The 15,731-nt window shown below is 38.9% G+C and overlaps 1 protein-coding gene and 1 non-coding gene across 3 annotated transcripts in view; one reads left to right on the plus strand and one right to left on the minus strand.

Moving 5' to 3' along the window:
- Positions 1-67, minus strand: part of SKA2 (spindle and kinetochore associated complex subunit 2) — a 39,675-nt gene extending 39,608 nt beyond the window's left edge. For both annotated transcript variants that reach the window (XR_010024633.1, XM_063111526.1), the window contains exon 1: positions 28-67. Coding sequence is in view for 1 of the 2 variants with exons in the window: in XM_063111526.1 (XP_062967596.1) it covers positions 28-60 (33 nt within the window). In the remaining variant the exon portion in view is untranslated. The remainder of the gene's footprint in view (positions 1-27) is intronic.
- Positions 68-3,736: 3,669 nt separating this feature from the next.
- Positions 3,737-3,843, plus strand: LOC134389767 (U6 spliceosomal RNA). The gene has a single exon (XR_010024743.1). It is a non-coding gene; the product is annotated as a U6 spliceosomal RNA (small nuclear RNA).
- Positions 3,844-15,731: the final 11,888 nt, after the last annotated feature.

A 15,731-nucleotide genomic window follows, 5' to 3' on the forward strand; every position in this document is an offset into this window, starting at 1 on the left:
AGTAGATCTCCTTCACTTTGCACTCACCATCAGCTCCAGCTTATCGACCTCCGCCTCCATGTTGAATAGTTGACATTCCTCAGACCGTGGCAGCGCTTAAACCGCAAGCCGTACTAGCACTGGGGATCTCTATTGGACAGCTGTCACTCAATGTCTCGCACTCATTGGCTCTTCCGTTTCACCAGTGCCCGCCCACTGGCGACTGGGTAACGCCCCTCCACATGAAACACATTTTCCCGTTGGGCAAAGATACAAAACGCCGCAGGAGGATTGGCTGCTATACACATTTTTTTTCCATTGGCTGACCGTCTTCTCTATTTTCAATTTCATAGTTAGGACTCACCAGAGAAGAGCTTGCGATTGGTGCAACTGGAAGAGGAGCTAACCAATTACACAAAAGCTTCGATCCACAGCATAGGGGACCTGACACACCTCCGTTCCTCTCCCGCTGCCCCTCCCCTTCTCTCCCGCCTTCCTCTTCTTCATACCAGATGCGCCTTAGCTCTGATTGGTCGGAGCTTGGTGATATTTTAGCCAATCACAGCCAGGCTATGCTGCTACACTACCGGGAGAGCGAATTGTGTAGAGACCAGGCCTGCGATTGGTCCCTCCATGACAAAGATTTAATTTTGAATTTTTTTTTTTTGTCTTTTTCGTGACCGGCACTCAGCCAGTGAGTGCACCGGCCATTTCTATATAGGATCCGAACCCGCGGCGGGAGCGTCGCCGGGCTCCCAGCGCCGCACTCTCCCGAGTGCGCCGCGGTCTCGGCCCAATTTTGAATTTTTTTTACAGCATGAGAGAGGCCACTGCCGGACTCCATCTAATCCCCAGGCTCTTAGACTAGTAAGTGCAGGGACGATTCCTTCTCTGTTTCCTGGTCTCGTCTTCGTAGCTGCGCCTGTTGCTGCTTGTGTTGTTATGGCTTAAGAAGGTGGGAACTTTGGCTGGACGTGGAGTGGTGATTGAGCGGGGAAGGGGAGGTTTGGAGCTGGGGAAGAAGTGCTCGGCCTGCTTCCGTCCTAACCATACTTCTATTTAATTAATACTCCGCAAAATATCTTTTGGGGCAAAGCATCCGCCTTTCCTTTGCATGTTCCTTTACATCTTTGCTTCTCAAAGTGCGTCCACGGACCAGTGGCATTGGCATTATATGGTCGCTTGTTACCAATGCAAATGATAGGACTCCACCCAGACTTACTGAATCAGAATATGCATTTTAACAAGATTCCCCCTATGGTTCTTATGCACATTATACCTTGAGAAGGTACATTTCCTGACTGGGAGTTTTCCTATGTTCCTTGATAGAGTCTTAATATTGTCCTACATTCTGTAAGACTGTGAATTTCTAAAGTGTACCCTCTTACTGCTGTGCTGGACGAGACTTTGGGGAGCTGCAATCTCTTTAGAGAAACAATAGAGGAACTAAAAAAGCAATGTGGCACAGCATACAACGTAAAATTAATTAGGAGTAAGTACCAGAAATAGTGCTGTGAATGTTCAAGAAGACTCAATCGAAGTGGTAAGGGAAACCGATAAACTGACTGAAGGTTATTTGTTGGGGAGTGTAAGAGAGTGCCATAAAAATGTGTTTCAGGGCCGAGCCGTGGCGCACTCAGGAGAGTGCGGCGCTGGGAAGCGCGGCGACGCTCCCGCCGCGGGTTCGGATCCTATATAGGACTGGCCGGTGCACTCACTGGCTGAGTGCCGGTCACGAAAAAGACAAAAAAAAAAAAAAAAAAATGTGTTTCAGGAAGATGGTCATGACATGTAGCTGTCATTTCCATTGCGGCCGCAACTTTGGAAATGCCGCTGACCGAACTTTTCATATCACCGGGTAGAATTTTTTTTTTTTTTTTTTTTCTTTTTGACCGGTAAGGGGATCGCAGCCCTCGGAACGGTGTGGTCCGCGCCACGCTCAGCCAGTGAGCGCACCGGCCATCCCTCTATAGGGTCCGAACCCACGGCCTTGGCGCTCCCAGCGCCGCACTCTCCCGAGTGAGCCACGGGGCTGGCCCTACCGGGTGGGATTTTAACAGAAGCAGCAGTGCCAACTTCTGAAGAAGGGTGTAATTCTTACTCCGTCATTTATTGCATCTTCCTACTGGAAAATAGTTTGGGACGCATCCTTTAACCATATGAAGGTGTGGTATGATTTGAAGAACTGAAAATCTCCCTGACAAAGAGATTTCTCAGAATTTAATTGTATTAAACTATAATCCTGAAGGTCTGAGTGCAGTGGTGTTTACAACTAATTGATCACAACCAGTTACGGATTTCTTTGTTCCTTCTCCACATCCACTGCTTCATTTGACACTCCTAAAAATAAAAAGAGAGAGAGAGTATATTCCTTAACTAAAAGAATGCTTGCTAGCTAACACTTAGCAAGTATGATATATTTCACTCATTTATTGAATGAAACATTATTTAGTGCCTGCTATATTCTAGATGCTGGTGAAACAAAGATGAATAAAATTTATCCAACCCTTGAAAAGCTCACAGTGCAGCGGGTGACAGACATGCAAACAAAAATTATAATGCAATGTAATAAATTTTATAATAAAGGTGAATATGAAGTGCTACAGAAGCACAAACATAAAAGAGATGACTTTTTTTTTTTTTTTTTTTAAAAGATGACCGGTAAGGGGATCTTAACCCTTGACTTGGTGTTGTGAGCACCACGCTCAGCCAGTGAGCAAACCGGCCATCCGTATATGGGATCCGAACCCGGGGCCTTGGTGTTATCAGCACCGTACTCTCCCGAGTGAGCCACGGGCCGGCCCAAAGAGATGACATTTTGCCAGTATAAACTCCAAAGGATAGAGACCAGGTTGGTCTTGTTCAGGATTGTATCCCAGCACCTAGCACAGTGCCTGATGGATTATAGGCATTTAACTAACATCTATAAGATAAAGTAACAGAATCTTGAAGGCTAAGTATAAGCTGACCTGGAGGAGGATACCCCAAACAGGGGGAAAAGCTGGTAACACTATGGAAATTATCTGGTGTTTGGTATACCTCAAGTACAAACTGCTAGTCACTAGAAGGGATGAGAATGCAAAGGGTCCTTAGAGCTAAGTTGTGAAAAGCTTTGAAAGGCATGCTAAGGAATTTGGGTTTTATTTGGTGGGTAAAGAAACATTTGCCAAGGTGAAGGGTTCAGATCCCCATACTGGCCAGCTGCAAAGAAAGAAAGAAAGACACCTTCAAATACTTTTAAGAAAGGGAATATCAGGATATTTAAAGAGTGGGGTGAGGCAGGGGGCAGCTGGCCAGTACAGGGATCAAACCTTGGACATTGTTGTTATGAGCACCACGCTGCAATGAACTGAGTTAATCAGCCAGCTCAATATTTTGTTTTAAAATACTAACTCTGAAAATTAAAAAATTAAAAAACAAAAAAATTTAAAAAAAAAAAAAAAAAAACAAAGCAAATAGGATATTAACTCTGATAACTGTGGAAAATGAACTGGGATTGAGAAAGACCGAAGGCAGGAGGATCATTGAAGAAATACTCAGACAAACCTAAACTGAGAAACATTCTCCAAAACAACTGGTCTGGACTCTTCAAAAATATGAAGAAGCAAATACATATATTGAAAACTTTGAGGGCAGGGCTCAGCGGTTAGTTCAGTTGGCTAGAGCATGGTGTTGTAACACCAAGGTCAAGGGTTCAGATCCCCAGATCCCCTGACCGGCCAACTGCAAAAAAAAAAAAAAAAAAAAAAAGTCTGGAGTGCTCCATTCAGCAGCACATATACTAAAATTGGAATGATACAGAGAAGATTAGCATGGCCCCTGGGCAAGGATGACATGCAAATTCATGAAGTGTTCCATATTTCAAGAAAAAAAAAAAGTCTGGGAAACTTATGAATCAAAGGAGACTAAAGAGATACTATAGTTAAATGCATTGTGGAGGAGGAGAGAGAGAAGCTATAAAGGATATTACTGAGATAACTGGGGAAATTTGAATATGGGTAAAATCATATCAAGGTTAAATTTCTTGATGGTGATTGTAGTTTTTTTTTACAAAGAATTTCATGTCCATGTTAGAAAACATAAGCTAAAGAATCTGAGTGAAGTATCGTGATGTCTGCAACTAATTCTACTCAACCAAAACTAAAAAAATTTTCTACGTATACATATGTACATATTTGTACATATACAAGGTACTGTGGATTGAATGTCCCCCTCAAATTCATTAAAGCTTGACCCCCATTGTAACAGTGTTAAGAGAATGGGAAATGTGATTATGGTATTTGGAAGGTGGGGCCTCTAAGCGGTGATTGAATTGTGAGGACTGTGCCCTCATGAATGATTTCATCCATTCATGGAATAATGGGTTAATTAATGGTTTAATGACTTATCAGGGAGTAGTTGTGATGGTTTTATAAGGAGAGCAAGTAGCAGGTTAGCTCTTGCCATTCTCACAATGTGATTCCCTGCGTCGCCACAGGACTCTATAGGGTACAGAGTTCCTACCACCAAGAAGAAGGCCCTCACTAGATGTGCCCCCTGGACCTTGGACTTCCCAGCCTCCAAAACTGTCAGAAATAAATTTCATTTCTTTATAAATTGTCCTGTTTCAGATATTCTGTTATAAACACTAGAAAATGAACTAATACACGAGGGACTTCTATTTTTGTTTTTGTTTTTGTTTTTGTTTTTGTTTTTTTGGCAGATGGCTGATAAAGGGATCAAATCCTGGACCTTGGTGTTATCAGCAACAGGCTCTAACCAACTGAGTTAACCACCCAGCCCCCTACATGAAGAGACTTCAAAAAGTTCATGGAAAAATGGAATTAAAAAATAAAAATAGGGCTAGCCAGTTAGCTCATTTGGTTAGAGTGCACTGTTGATAACACCACCAAGGTCAAGGGTTTGGAACCACATACCAGCCAGCCACCAAAAAAAAAGAAAAAGGAAAAAAAAGAAAAAATATAAACTTTATTTCTCTACATACGCTCATTAAGTTTAAGACACTTGTGAATGATGATACCAGCCATTTAGTCCTTCCCTAAAGAACTGAGGGTCCCTTTAAGTATTTTCAAGATTAGGATACAAAAAAGAAGTCAGAGGAGCCAAATCAGGACTGTAAGGTGGATGCCTAATGATGTCCCATTGAAACTCTTGCAAAATTGCCCTTGTTTGATTTGAGGAATAAGCAGAACCATTGCCATGGTAGAGTAGGACTCTTTGGTGAAGCTTTCCTGGGCATTTTTCTGCTAAAGGTTTGGCTAACTTTCTCAAAACAGTCTCATAATAAGCAGATGTTATCATTCTTTGGCCCTCCAGAAACTCAACAAGTAAAATGCTTTGAGCATCAAAAAAAACTATTGTCATGACCTTTGTTCTTGACTGGTCAGCTTTTGCTTTGACTGGACCACTTCCACCTCTTAGTAGCCATTTCTCTGATTGTACTTTGTCTTCAGGATAATGCTGGTAAAGCCATGTTTCATTCCTGTTACAATTCTTCAAAGAAATGCTTCAGGATCTTGATCCCACTTGTTTAAAATTTCTATTGAACACTCTACTCCTGTCTGCAGCTGATCTAGCACAACAGTTTTGGCACCCATTGAGTGAAAAGTTTGCTCAATTGTCATTTTTCAATCATGTCTATGGTGTTGGCTATTGTTCTGCTGTTTATCATCAGTCCTTGTCAATTAGGTCATAAACAAGATTAATTTTTTCATTGCAAATTGATGTGGATGGTTTACCACACTGAACTTCATCTTCAACATCATCTTGTCCTTTCTTTTTTTAAAAAAAAAAATGACCGGTAAGGGGATCTTAACCCTTAACTTGGTGTTGTTAGTACCACACTCTCCCAAGTGAGCTAACCTGCCATCCCTATATAGGGATCCAAACCCATGGCCTTGCTGTTATCAGCACCACACTCTCCCAAGTGAGCCATGGGCTGGCCTGTCTTGTCCCTTCTTAAAACTAGTTATCCATTTGTAAACTGCTGATTTCTTTGGGACACTGTCTCCATACACTTTTCATAAAGCATTAATGATTTCACCATTCTTCAGCTCAAGGTTCACCATAAATTTGATATTTATTCTTGCTTCAATTTTAACAGAATTCATGGTTATGGTAGGGGCTCTTTTCAAACTGATGTCTTATCCTTCTTAGTGCCTCAAACTAGATCTTGTTCGAACATGTTATAACAAGTTAGAATGAGTTTATCTTGGTGCAAAAATATTTTGAAATCCATGCATAGTTTTTTCATAATACTCATTTCCCATGAACTTTTTGAAAACCCCTCCTGTGTATACCCACACAGAAAGAGAGAGCATGTACAAATATGGCAATTAACCATTGGTGATTCTAGGTGAACGGAATATTAGTGTTTATTATACTATTCTTGTAAATTTTCTGAAGGCTTAACATTTTTCCAAATAAAAAGAGTAGAGGAAAATAGTCTATAGCAACAACAGCAACAACAAAAACAAACAAACAAAAAAAAAAATGGGGCAATCCCAGGGGAAGACGGTGAATGCAACTAAAGTTAGAGGATAGAAAGGGGAGGGATGGTAAGAAGGGACAGGGTGAATTAATCTGAGAAATATTTCTCATTCATACTCACACTGTGCCCACACCCTCTTTTTTACAACCCTCTACGCCAATGGGGGTTTCCATTGTCTCTTAAATCTTTCTACCTTCCAATCATTTCTTTTCTATATCCTTCTCCACCTATGCCTTATACAGTGTTCCTCAAAGTTCAGCGATCAGCTCACAGATCTTTCCACTCCACGTTTCCCTGTGTAACTTCATCCATTTCTAGTGCTGCCTGTGTTGCTTTTTTCTTGCTACCTATACACTTATGATTTTAGTATTTCTCTTGTATCTTTCCTCTAAATTTCTGACTTTGAGCATAAAACAGAACATAAACAGTTAGATGTCTTGAGATACCCTACTATCACTCCTATAATCAGGTCCTCATCCCCTAGACAGTTGCAGTAGGCTTCTAAGTGATCTCTTTGCCTCCAGTCTTAGCCCCATAAATCCATCTTCCACAACTCTGCCAGTGTCAAGGTTTTTTTTGTTTTGTTTTGTTTTTGTTTTTGTTTTTCGGCGGCTGGCCGGTAGGGGGATCCAAACGCTCCACCTTGGTGTTATAGCACAGTGTTCTTTTTAAAATGCAAATATGAGCATAACACTCTCCTGCTTAGAATCCATTATTGTTTTTGATGTTTTGGTCTCTACCCACCCTCCAGCTTCATCTCTCATTACTCCCAACCCACACTTTATGCTACAGAATACACTTTCATAACGCTGAATCCTGTCTGTGGATTCCCTCCCATACCTTTCTGTTAAATGTCTTCATGCCTTGGCTCATGCTATTCCCTTTGATAGAATGAGTCCTCCCCAACCCCTCCTTAGCCTAACTCCTTCAAAACTCAGCTTAGGCAAAACCTTTTCTAAAAGCCTCCGACCCTTATGGGAGAATTATGTGCCCTTCCTCTATTTCCCCATTAGTAACTTGTGCATATTTTGTCATAACACATACCATATTATATTGAAATTACCTATTTATTTTCTGCCTACCCATCTCTCCAGACTATAAACCCTTGGAAGGCAGGGATGTATCTTATTCATCTTCCTAGTGAGTTATTAGTATATGTTGTTGAATTGAACTGAACTTGTGGATTTAAAAGAATCAGAGAATAATAGTAATAGTAAAGCTAATACTTATTGCATACCAGTCACTGTAAATACTTTACATGGTTAACTCATGTATTCCTCACAACAGCTCTGAAGTAAGCTCCTGCTATTATCCTTATTTTACAGAGGAGGAAACTGAGACCAGAAATGTTAAGAATTTGTTGGAGGTCATATGATGATAAATAGTAGAGCCAGGGTTTGAACCTAAGTAATATAGTTCCCTAGTCCTCACTCATAACCCCTACATTATACCTCCTCCTGTTAATAATTACTGTTAATGTGGATGTTAAGTCCCTATCCAACCTTGTCTTGTATCTAACACCAAAGTACATTTCATAAAATTTAAGGCATTTCTGGATAGTTCTGAAAATATATATCTGATTACATCTTTTTTTAAGTTACAAAATGAATGGCTAGGGGATTTACTGTATAAGTTTACATATAACATTCTAGTGAGCTAAAGCTCAATACACTGCAGTAAATATTCTCGTGAAGCCAGCCTGTATTCATATTTGAATATTTAAAAATTGTAGTTGGCTAAAGAATATATTAATATCATTCTGTGTTAACGAATGACTGACTGGATTAAACTAATTATTGAGTTGGTAGAGGTCAAAAATTCCATGAGCTGTAGACAAGTTTAGTTTGATCTACATGGCAGTTTAAATAAATTTAAGCAACGGCTTGAAAAATAGTCGATTTCACATAAAATTTGAATTTCCACAGAGCAATAGTCATCTGAAATTTGGAAGGATATGCTCTTTTCGGGTTTCGAGTTCCTTACCCTTAACTCATGTATGTTCCCTGGATAGCTCCTGTAGGATTTTGCCTCTGCACCTTCAGAATTGGTTTTGTGTGGGGCATGATATTCAGTGCTGATGTGAACGTTTTCTAAAATGCAAGCACGTGAAATCAGTGAAGACTATTTGACTAGTTTACAATCACAGTTGTAAATGCTTAAATGCTTAAAAAAGAACACAGTCGCCTCTCTGATGAAGAGCTAATTTGCTTTACAACTAATAAATGGGTATGTGGGCCTTGATCCCTTTGTTTAAGTGCCCACTATTTAAACCCATACACTGCTTAGATAAAATATGGTCTTTGCTTTATTATTGTTTCATGTTTTATCAATAGCTCCAGATATATCATTGTTTTCTGGTTCCTCAAACTGGAAATCTTTTCATAATAAAAAAAAGTGAAAATCAGAATAATTTCTAGAGATCAAGAATCACTTAAGTTACGTTTATGTTTCTAACTGTCAAATTGTTTGAGAAACAGAGTAAGAAGAAATTAATTTTTAAAATATATCAGGCCTTAGTATTGAATTAAATTGACCTTTAATTGTGGAAATTTACTGTAAAGTCACAAGAATTACCACATAGATGCAAGAGAGATTCAAATTTCTTGAGTTCAAGTAGGAGCCATATAAAAATTTTTTAAAACATAATGTTGTAACAGAAAAACAAAACAAAACAAACAGGAAACAGCACAGGTAGCATCACAAAGAATCCAGGCAAACAAACCAAAAACAGTGTGTGTATACATATATATTTTATTTATTATTTATTTATTTATTTTGGGGCGGCCGGACAGTGCAGGATCCGAATGCTCGACCTTGGTGTTACAATACCATTCTCTAACCAACTGAGCTAACCGGCCAGCCCTACATATGTATTTTATATATTCTATTCCATAATGGAGTATCCTAATTTCTTCACTTACTTTTATGTTTGTTTGTTTTAAATCATGTTGTGACATAGGTTTTTTCAATAATCAGCTTTAAATTCTTTTCAAAACAAGGCAGTTATAAAGGAAAAAAGTATATTTTTCACTAAAAATAGAAAAAATGCTGTGATGAATGAGCTTGTATCCAATGTTAACAGTTGGAATCCCACCTAACCCAGCAAAAAGAATTTGTATGTCTCATTACCCTTTTGTAAAGGGGATAAGCATAGGTGTTTTAAACTAGAGGAAGACTGCTCTGTCAATTGGACAATTATCCTCTGCAGAGTACCTAACGCTTTTAATAAAGCAATGATAATAAAAACAAACCTTACCTTCTTAAGTCCTCTGTTCTTTTTGAAGTAGGAATTTGTTATCTTTCATTTTTGGAAGAGCTGTGATTATTTTTGCATTATTTTGGGTGGAACAACAATCTAGGAATTATCTCAGACTGCACCTGACAGATTTGACTTATTCTGTTAATTCTCTACACATGCTGATTACTGTATTTAATTAGAAAGTGATTAGATAGCATAGCAATGACCCAGAGCCCAGGACACACACACACACACACACACACACACACACACACACACGCAAAGATGATTTAGTTCCTACACATTTTTTTCATTAAAAAATAATCTCCAAAATGACATACATCAGTTTGTGCAGGACTCTAGAAATCTGAACGCATTGACATGGAAACAACCACCAGGAAAGGGCTAGGAAAAGATGGCCCAGTTTCAGAATGGTAGTATTCTATTTTTCCAGCTAATAATACATACCAAAGTTTAAAAGGCTTATTTATTATAATTAACAACAAACAAAAAAATTGCAGTGCTCTAAACCATCCCTCCATAATTCTGACTCCCATTTGCCAGAGGCAACACTATCAACTCTTGTAATTATTTCTTCTGGTACTTACCTCCATGTTTCTAAATAACATTTATACTACTGTGTCATGACTTTTTTTTTCAATTTTAGTTACTATATAAATTTAGACAACTTCCATTTTCTTCTGTCTTCCTAAAATTCCTACATCATCATTTTTGGTTAAATAAACATTCAGTGTTCATACTATTAAATATTGTTTAACAGCTGAACATATAGTGCTACTAAGATTACATTTCTTGTACAACTTTTTTTCTCGCCATTTTTTGTATGCTTATTTTTGTAAGCACTTAGTAATTTGGCTCCATCTTTACAATACAGTAAAACTCTGCTCAAAATGGTCAAACACACTAGGTAATTTAAGTATCTCTTTTTCCCCTTAGAGACATTGTTACTGAAACCCTTTGTCCTCCTGCTCCAGTCTTCACTGGCCAGCAAACTATTTTTGTAGGGCTCCTGAGCTAGGAATGGTTTACAACTTTTCTTTTTTGGGGGATGGCCAGTCAGAGGATCCCAACCCTTGACCTTGGTGTTATCAGCATCTCTCTCTAACCAAGTGAGCTAACTGGCCAGCCTGATTTACAACTTTTTTATTGCATTTTCTATATTATATATTTTCTATTATGGTAAAAACACATAACAAAATTTACCATCTTTACCTTTTCTATGGGATACAGAGTTGTATTTCAATATATGTGTACAATGTGTGATGATCTAATTAGGGTAATTAGCATTTTCATCATTGTAAAACAATCATTTCTTTGTGATCTGAACCTTTGATCTCCTCTCTTCTAGTCTTTTGATGACATGCAGTGAATCATTGTTAATTGTTCACCCAGATTCCTGGGTTGACTGTACACCAGTAGAATTTATGTATTTTTTTATATCCAGCTGTAAATTTTCTATCTAGCTCTCACTATCCCTACTCCCCCTTACCCTTTGCTCCCTCTAATAACCTCAATTTACAACTTTTAATAGTTGAAAAAAAAAAAAACAAGAAGAATATTTTGTGACACATGGAAATTATATGAAATTCACATAATAATCACAGCTGCTCCAAAAATGAAAGTGGTCATTAATAAAATTTTATTGGACACAGCCATGGTCCTTTGTTTAAGTATACCAGGTGTAGCTGTCCATGGCTGCTTTGGTGCTGCTGTGGCAGAGTTGATCGTTTCAACCAAGATGATATGGCCTGCAAAGCCTACAATATTTAGTATCTACTGCATCTTTACAGAAAAGTTGTGCTGACCCCTTGCCCTAACCTGCTGCAAACCTATCTTCCTGAGATTTTCTCTCACTACGATTCTGGAAATTCCCATTGTCTGTCTTAATTCTGTTCTCACACTTGACTGAAAATTTGGCCAGATATAGAATTTTATGTTGGAAAACATTTTCCTTCAGAATTCCAGTGTGGCTGTTGAATTGTATTCTCAGTCTTCTGTATCTAGACTGTTTTCTTCTGTTTGGATGCTTTTAGAATCTTCTATTTATTGTGTTCTAAATGATAGCATGACTCAATGTGTATCTTCTTTTATTTGTTATACTGAATGGATGATTGCAGTCTGGAAATTCAAGTCCTTCAGTTCTAGGAAATATTTTTGCATTGTTTATTTGATAAACTCTTCATTTTCTCTGTTCCCTCCTTCGAAAATTTTATCTTCCAACTGTTCTACTGCATTTTAAATTCTCTGCTACTTTTAACTTCTAAAAGCTTTTTCTCATCCTTGTTTCAAGACTGCAGTATCTCATTTTCTGAAGATACTTCTTTCTTTTCTTAAAAGTTTTCGTCTACTTTCTGCATTCTTTCCATTTCCTTTTAATGCCTCCCCTCCCCCCATTTATTTGGTCTCTGCCTTTTGTGTTAGAAACTTTTCTAAAATGACAGATGATTCTCGACTGTAAATATGTTAATGGCAGGCACAAACATAATTGGAGAGGTGGATATTTCTGATCTGAGGCACTACAGTAGGTAATTGATCATGGACTTGACCATTTTGAAAGGGAAACCCCAAATGTCAACATCTGTACCAACGGAGTTCAAAAAGCTTGTGGAAAAATAAAATTAAAAGATAATATGGGGGGCCGAGCCCGTGGCGCACTTGGGAGAGTGCGGCGCTGGGAGCGCAGCGACGCTCCCGCCGCGGGTTCGGATCCTATATGGAAATGGCCGGTGCACTCACTGGCTGAGTGCCAGTCACGGAAAAGACAAAAAAAAAAAAAAAAAAAAGATAATATGGGGCTAGCCCCGTGGCTCACTTGGGGGAGTGCGGCGCTGGTAGTGCTGAGGCCACAGGTTCGGATCCCATATAGGGGTGGCCGGTGCGCTCACTGGCTGAGCGTGGTGCAGACCACACCGTGCTAAGGGTTGCGATCCCCTTACCGGTCAATCAATCAATCAATCAATAAGATAATATGAATCTTTCCATGAACTTTTTGAAGACCCCACATAGGTCTTTTTTCTTGGCCAGCAATTTTTCTGGAAAGGAATTTTCTTGTCTCCTGTAGTGGGGATGAACGGATGGGGATTTGAGGCAGGGAACTAAACCTGGTAGCCTGTGTTCTAGTTGCTGAGCTGAAGAAGGAAAGTGAAGGTCTCACTTTTTGGTTCAGGATCATTTTCTATCTTCTGTGTGGTGACACACACATGACCCTGATAGTCCTAGTACCCCAGAATCGTTGCCTCTATGCTTCAGCTTCTCCAGAGAATAAACGTGTCTTTACTGGGGAGGACATGAAGGTAGGGGCTGGAGGACAGAATCCAGAGGCCCATCCAATCCTTCTAAAGACTTTCAGGGGCTGGCCGGTTAGCTCAGTTAGTTAGAGCATGGCCCTGTAATACCAAGATCCAGGGTTCAGTTGCCCGTGTTGGCCAGGTGCCAAAAAAAAAAAAAAAAAGACTTTCATTCAATCCTATATCAGCCCTACCCCAAATCTTCAGAGCTGCCAGGTGCCTTCAATTCCCAAATCTTCCCAGAGTTCTGGGAATTGGCTTGCTTCCTGTTTGTTTCCCTATCTCAGGCAGTCAAGCTTTCCAGTTGCTCTGTCAAGTCAGTTACCACTCATCCATCTACTTTCCATTTTTCATAATTGAGTTGACATCTGCCATCTACTATAGAGTCCACTTCCATTCTTTGCCATATGGGTTCAGGCATTTCTTATTACTTTACTGCCTTTTCCATGATGTTTTACTTTTTATTATTATTATTTTTTTTAAAGATGACCGGTAAGGGGATCTCAACCCTTGGCTTGGTGTTGTCAGCACCACGCTCAGCCAGTGAGCTACCCGGCCATCCCTATATGGGATCCGAACCCGTGGCCTTGGTGTTATCAGCACAAAACTCTCCCACGTGAGCCACGGGCTGGCCCGTGATAATAGTTTTCAAAGACTTGAATAATATTTCCTCAATTTTTGTACTATTCTCAATGTAACAAATACAGACAAGACATACTTTAAAGTTTAATCTGCATTATTAATATTTTTTTCATTACTTTCTAAGCAATCAACAAAATAATAAATCAAACCCTAATTTGTAGTGTTTTACGATATCTGTGGTATAAATACTCCTATCATAGCCATTTCAACTTTCAATGTGAAGTCACTGAATGTGAAGTTGGGAAGAGATGAACAGTAACATACCATTCTATAGCATTTCCACTATATGTATACAATAAGATAAACAACCTTGAAGTATAGATAATAGTAAAATAATTAGGAACTGATGAGTATTTATTACCTTTTAAAATATAATTTATTCAATTGTAAGTTTATATCATTTAATTTTAATGGTGAATGTGTTTAACAAGTGACTCAAGCTTCCTGAAAATGTAATAGTGATGTCAATTCCAGCACACCACTGGAGTGAAAATAAAGATATAGATTTGTTGAAGAAAAAATTATTCAATGATACTTGTTAAAGCATGGTAAGGAGGACTTTATTCAGGACCATCATAATAGGTATAGGGACCACTCAATGAGATTTTGCAGTGGAGGAGAGAAATTGGGCTCGTCTCCAAATACAGCATGGCAAATGGGAATTTATAGCAAGGAATGTGTGTGGACATTGGTGGATGGAAAGTTACTAAGAGGAAACATTAGAGGTAAGCAGAATTCTGGCTAAACAGACCTAACAGAATTCTTGCCGAAGACAGGCCAAGGTGATTACATATCACCTGGTAGATAGCGGAAGATAAGGAACCCTACAAGATATCAAGGGTTGGGGGTTCTTGCTGAACTGATTTAGCAATTTCTTTGCTAAAACTGGAGTTTGTAAAGAAGTGCACTGATGGGCCTAGGAGAAAATTCAGGAACCAGACTAAAGTTTGGTTAAGAAGAGAATCTTTGTCAGAATTTTTAAATAAAAATTATAGGAGGCCATTGTTTTGGACCAGGCCCAACAAACCAGACTAAAAATCGAAATAGAGTCACTCATGCTAAAGTTCCAAGTTACCAAACTGAAACTGAGTTGTTATCTTCTCTTCTGTGAAATCAGGACAGAGAGAGAGAGCCTAATTTCCCAAACTGGCCAGTTTCAGTTGGTGTGATAATAGAGTTCTCTCTGTTTTAATTTGAAGTAACCTGATGTTAATCAATCAGTTATTTTGCTACAGTTCTATCTCCCTGTCTCTGCCTTACAAGGAAAGTAACTTTGAACGACCAAACCACTTTTTGTTCTATGCTTTTGCTTTCTTTTGCCCTTTTCTGTCTATATGACGGTACTTCAAAAAGTTCATGAGAAGATTCATATTATCTTTTAATTCTATTTTTCCATAAACTTTTTGAAGTACTCTTATAAAACCAACCACTTCTTGCTCAACCCATTGGAGCACGTATTCTATTTTATGCAATGAAGCATTGCCCTATTCTAGAATCACAGTAAAGCCAATTGAGATCTTTAAAATAAATTTATTGTAATTGTCTTTTTTTTTTTTTTTTTTTTTTTTTTGGTGGCTGACCAGTATGGGGATCCAAACTTGTGAAATTGGTGTTCTAAGGCTGCATCTAACATAATTTTGTCTTCTGACAGATTCAATCCACCAAGTTTAACCAGAAGATCCAGATACTTTTTAAAGTGTATTTTCATAACATAAGGCTTGGTGAATATAAAAAAAAGGGAGGCAGGAGACCAGTTCTCTAGGTGAGTTTGATCCCTAACAAAAGACATCAGGGGGAGAAAGGGACCCAAACAGGGGAGGACTGTGAAGAGGAAGATGGAAGACGAAGAAGAGGAGGTTGCCATGGAGTCAGATTCTGGGGATCCCAACCAGTGGACCGTGGCACTTGGATAGAAATTTCTAGTGACGTTTCTCCATAGAAGGTCCTGGGCATGGATTTGATGAGATTTAACCCTTTTTTCAGGCATCCATAAGATTGCTCCTTCCTGGGAGGCTCTCCTAAATATCTTCATTCAGAATTTTATGTGTGTGTGTTATTCTAAGTTTTAAAAAAA

The sequence above is a fragment of the Cynocephalus volans genome, chromosome 10 (assembly GCF_027409185.1).
Source record: "Cynocephalus volans isolate mCynVol1 chromosome 10, mCynVol1.pri, whole genome shotgun sequence".
In the NCBI taxonomy this organism is placed as follows: Eukaryota; Metazoa; Chordata; class Mammalia; order Dermoptera; family Cynocephalidae; genus Cynocephalus; species Cynocephalus volans.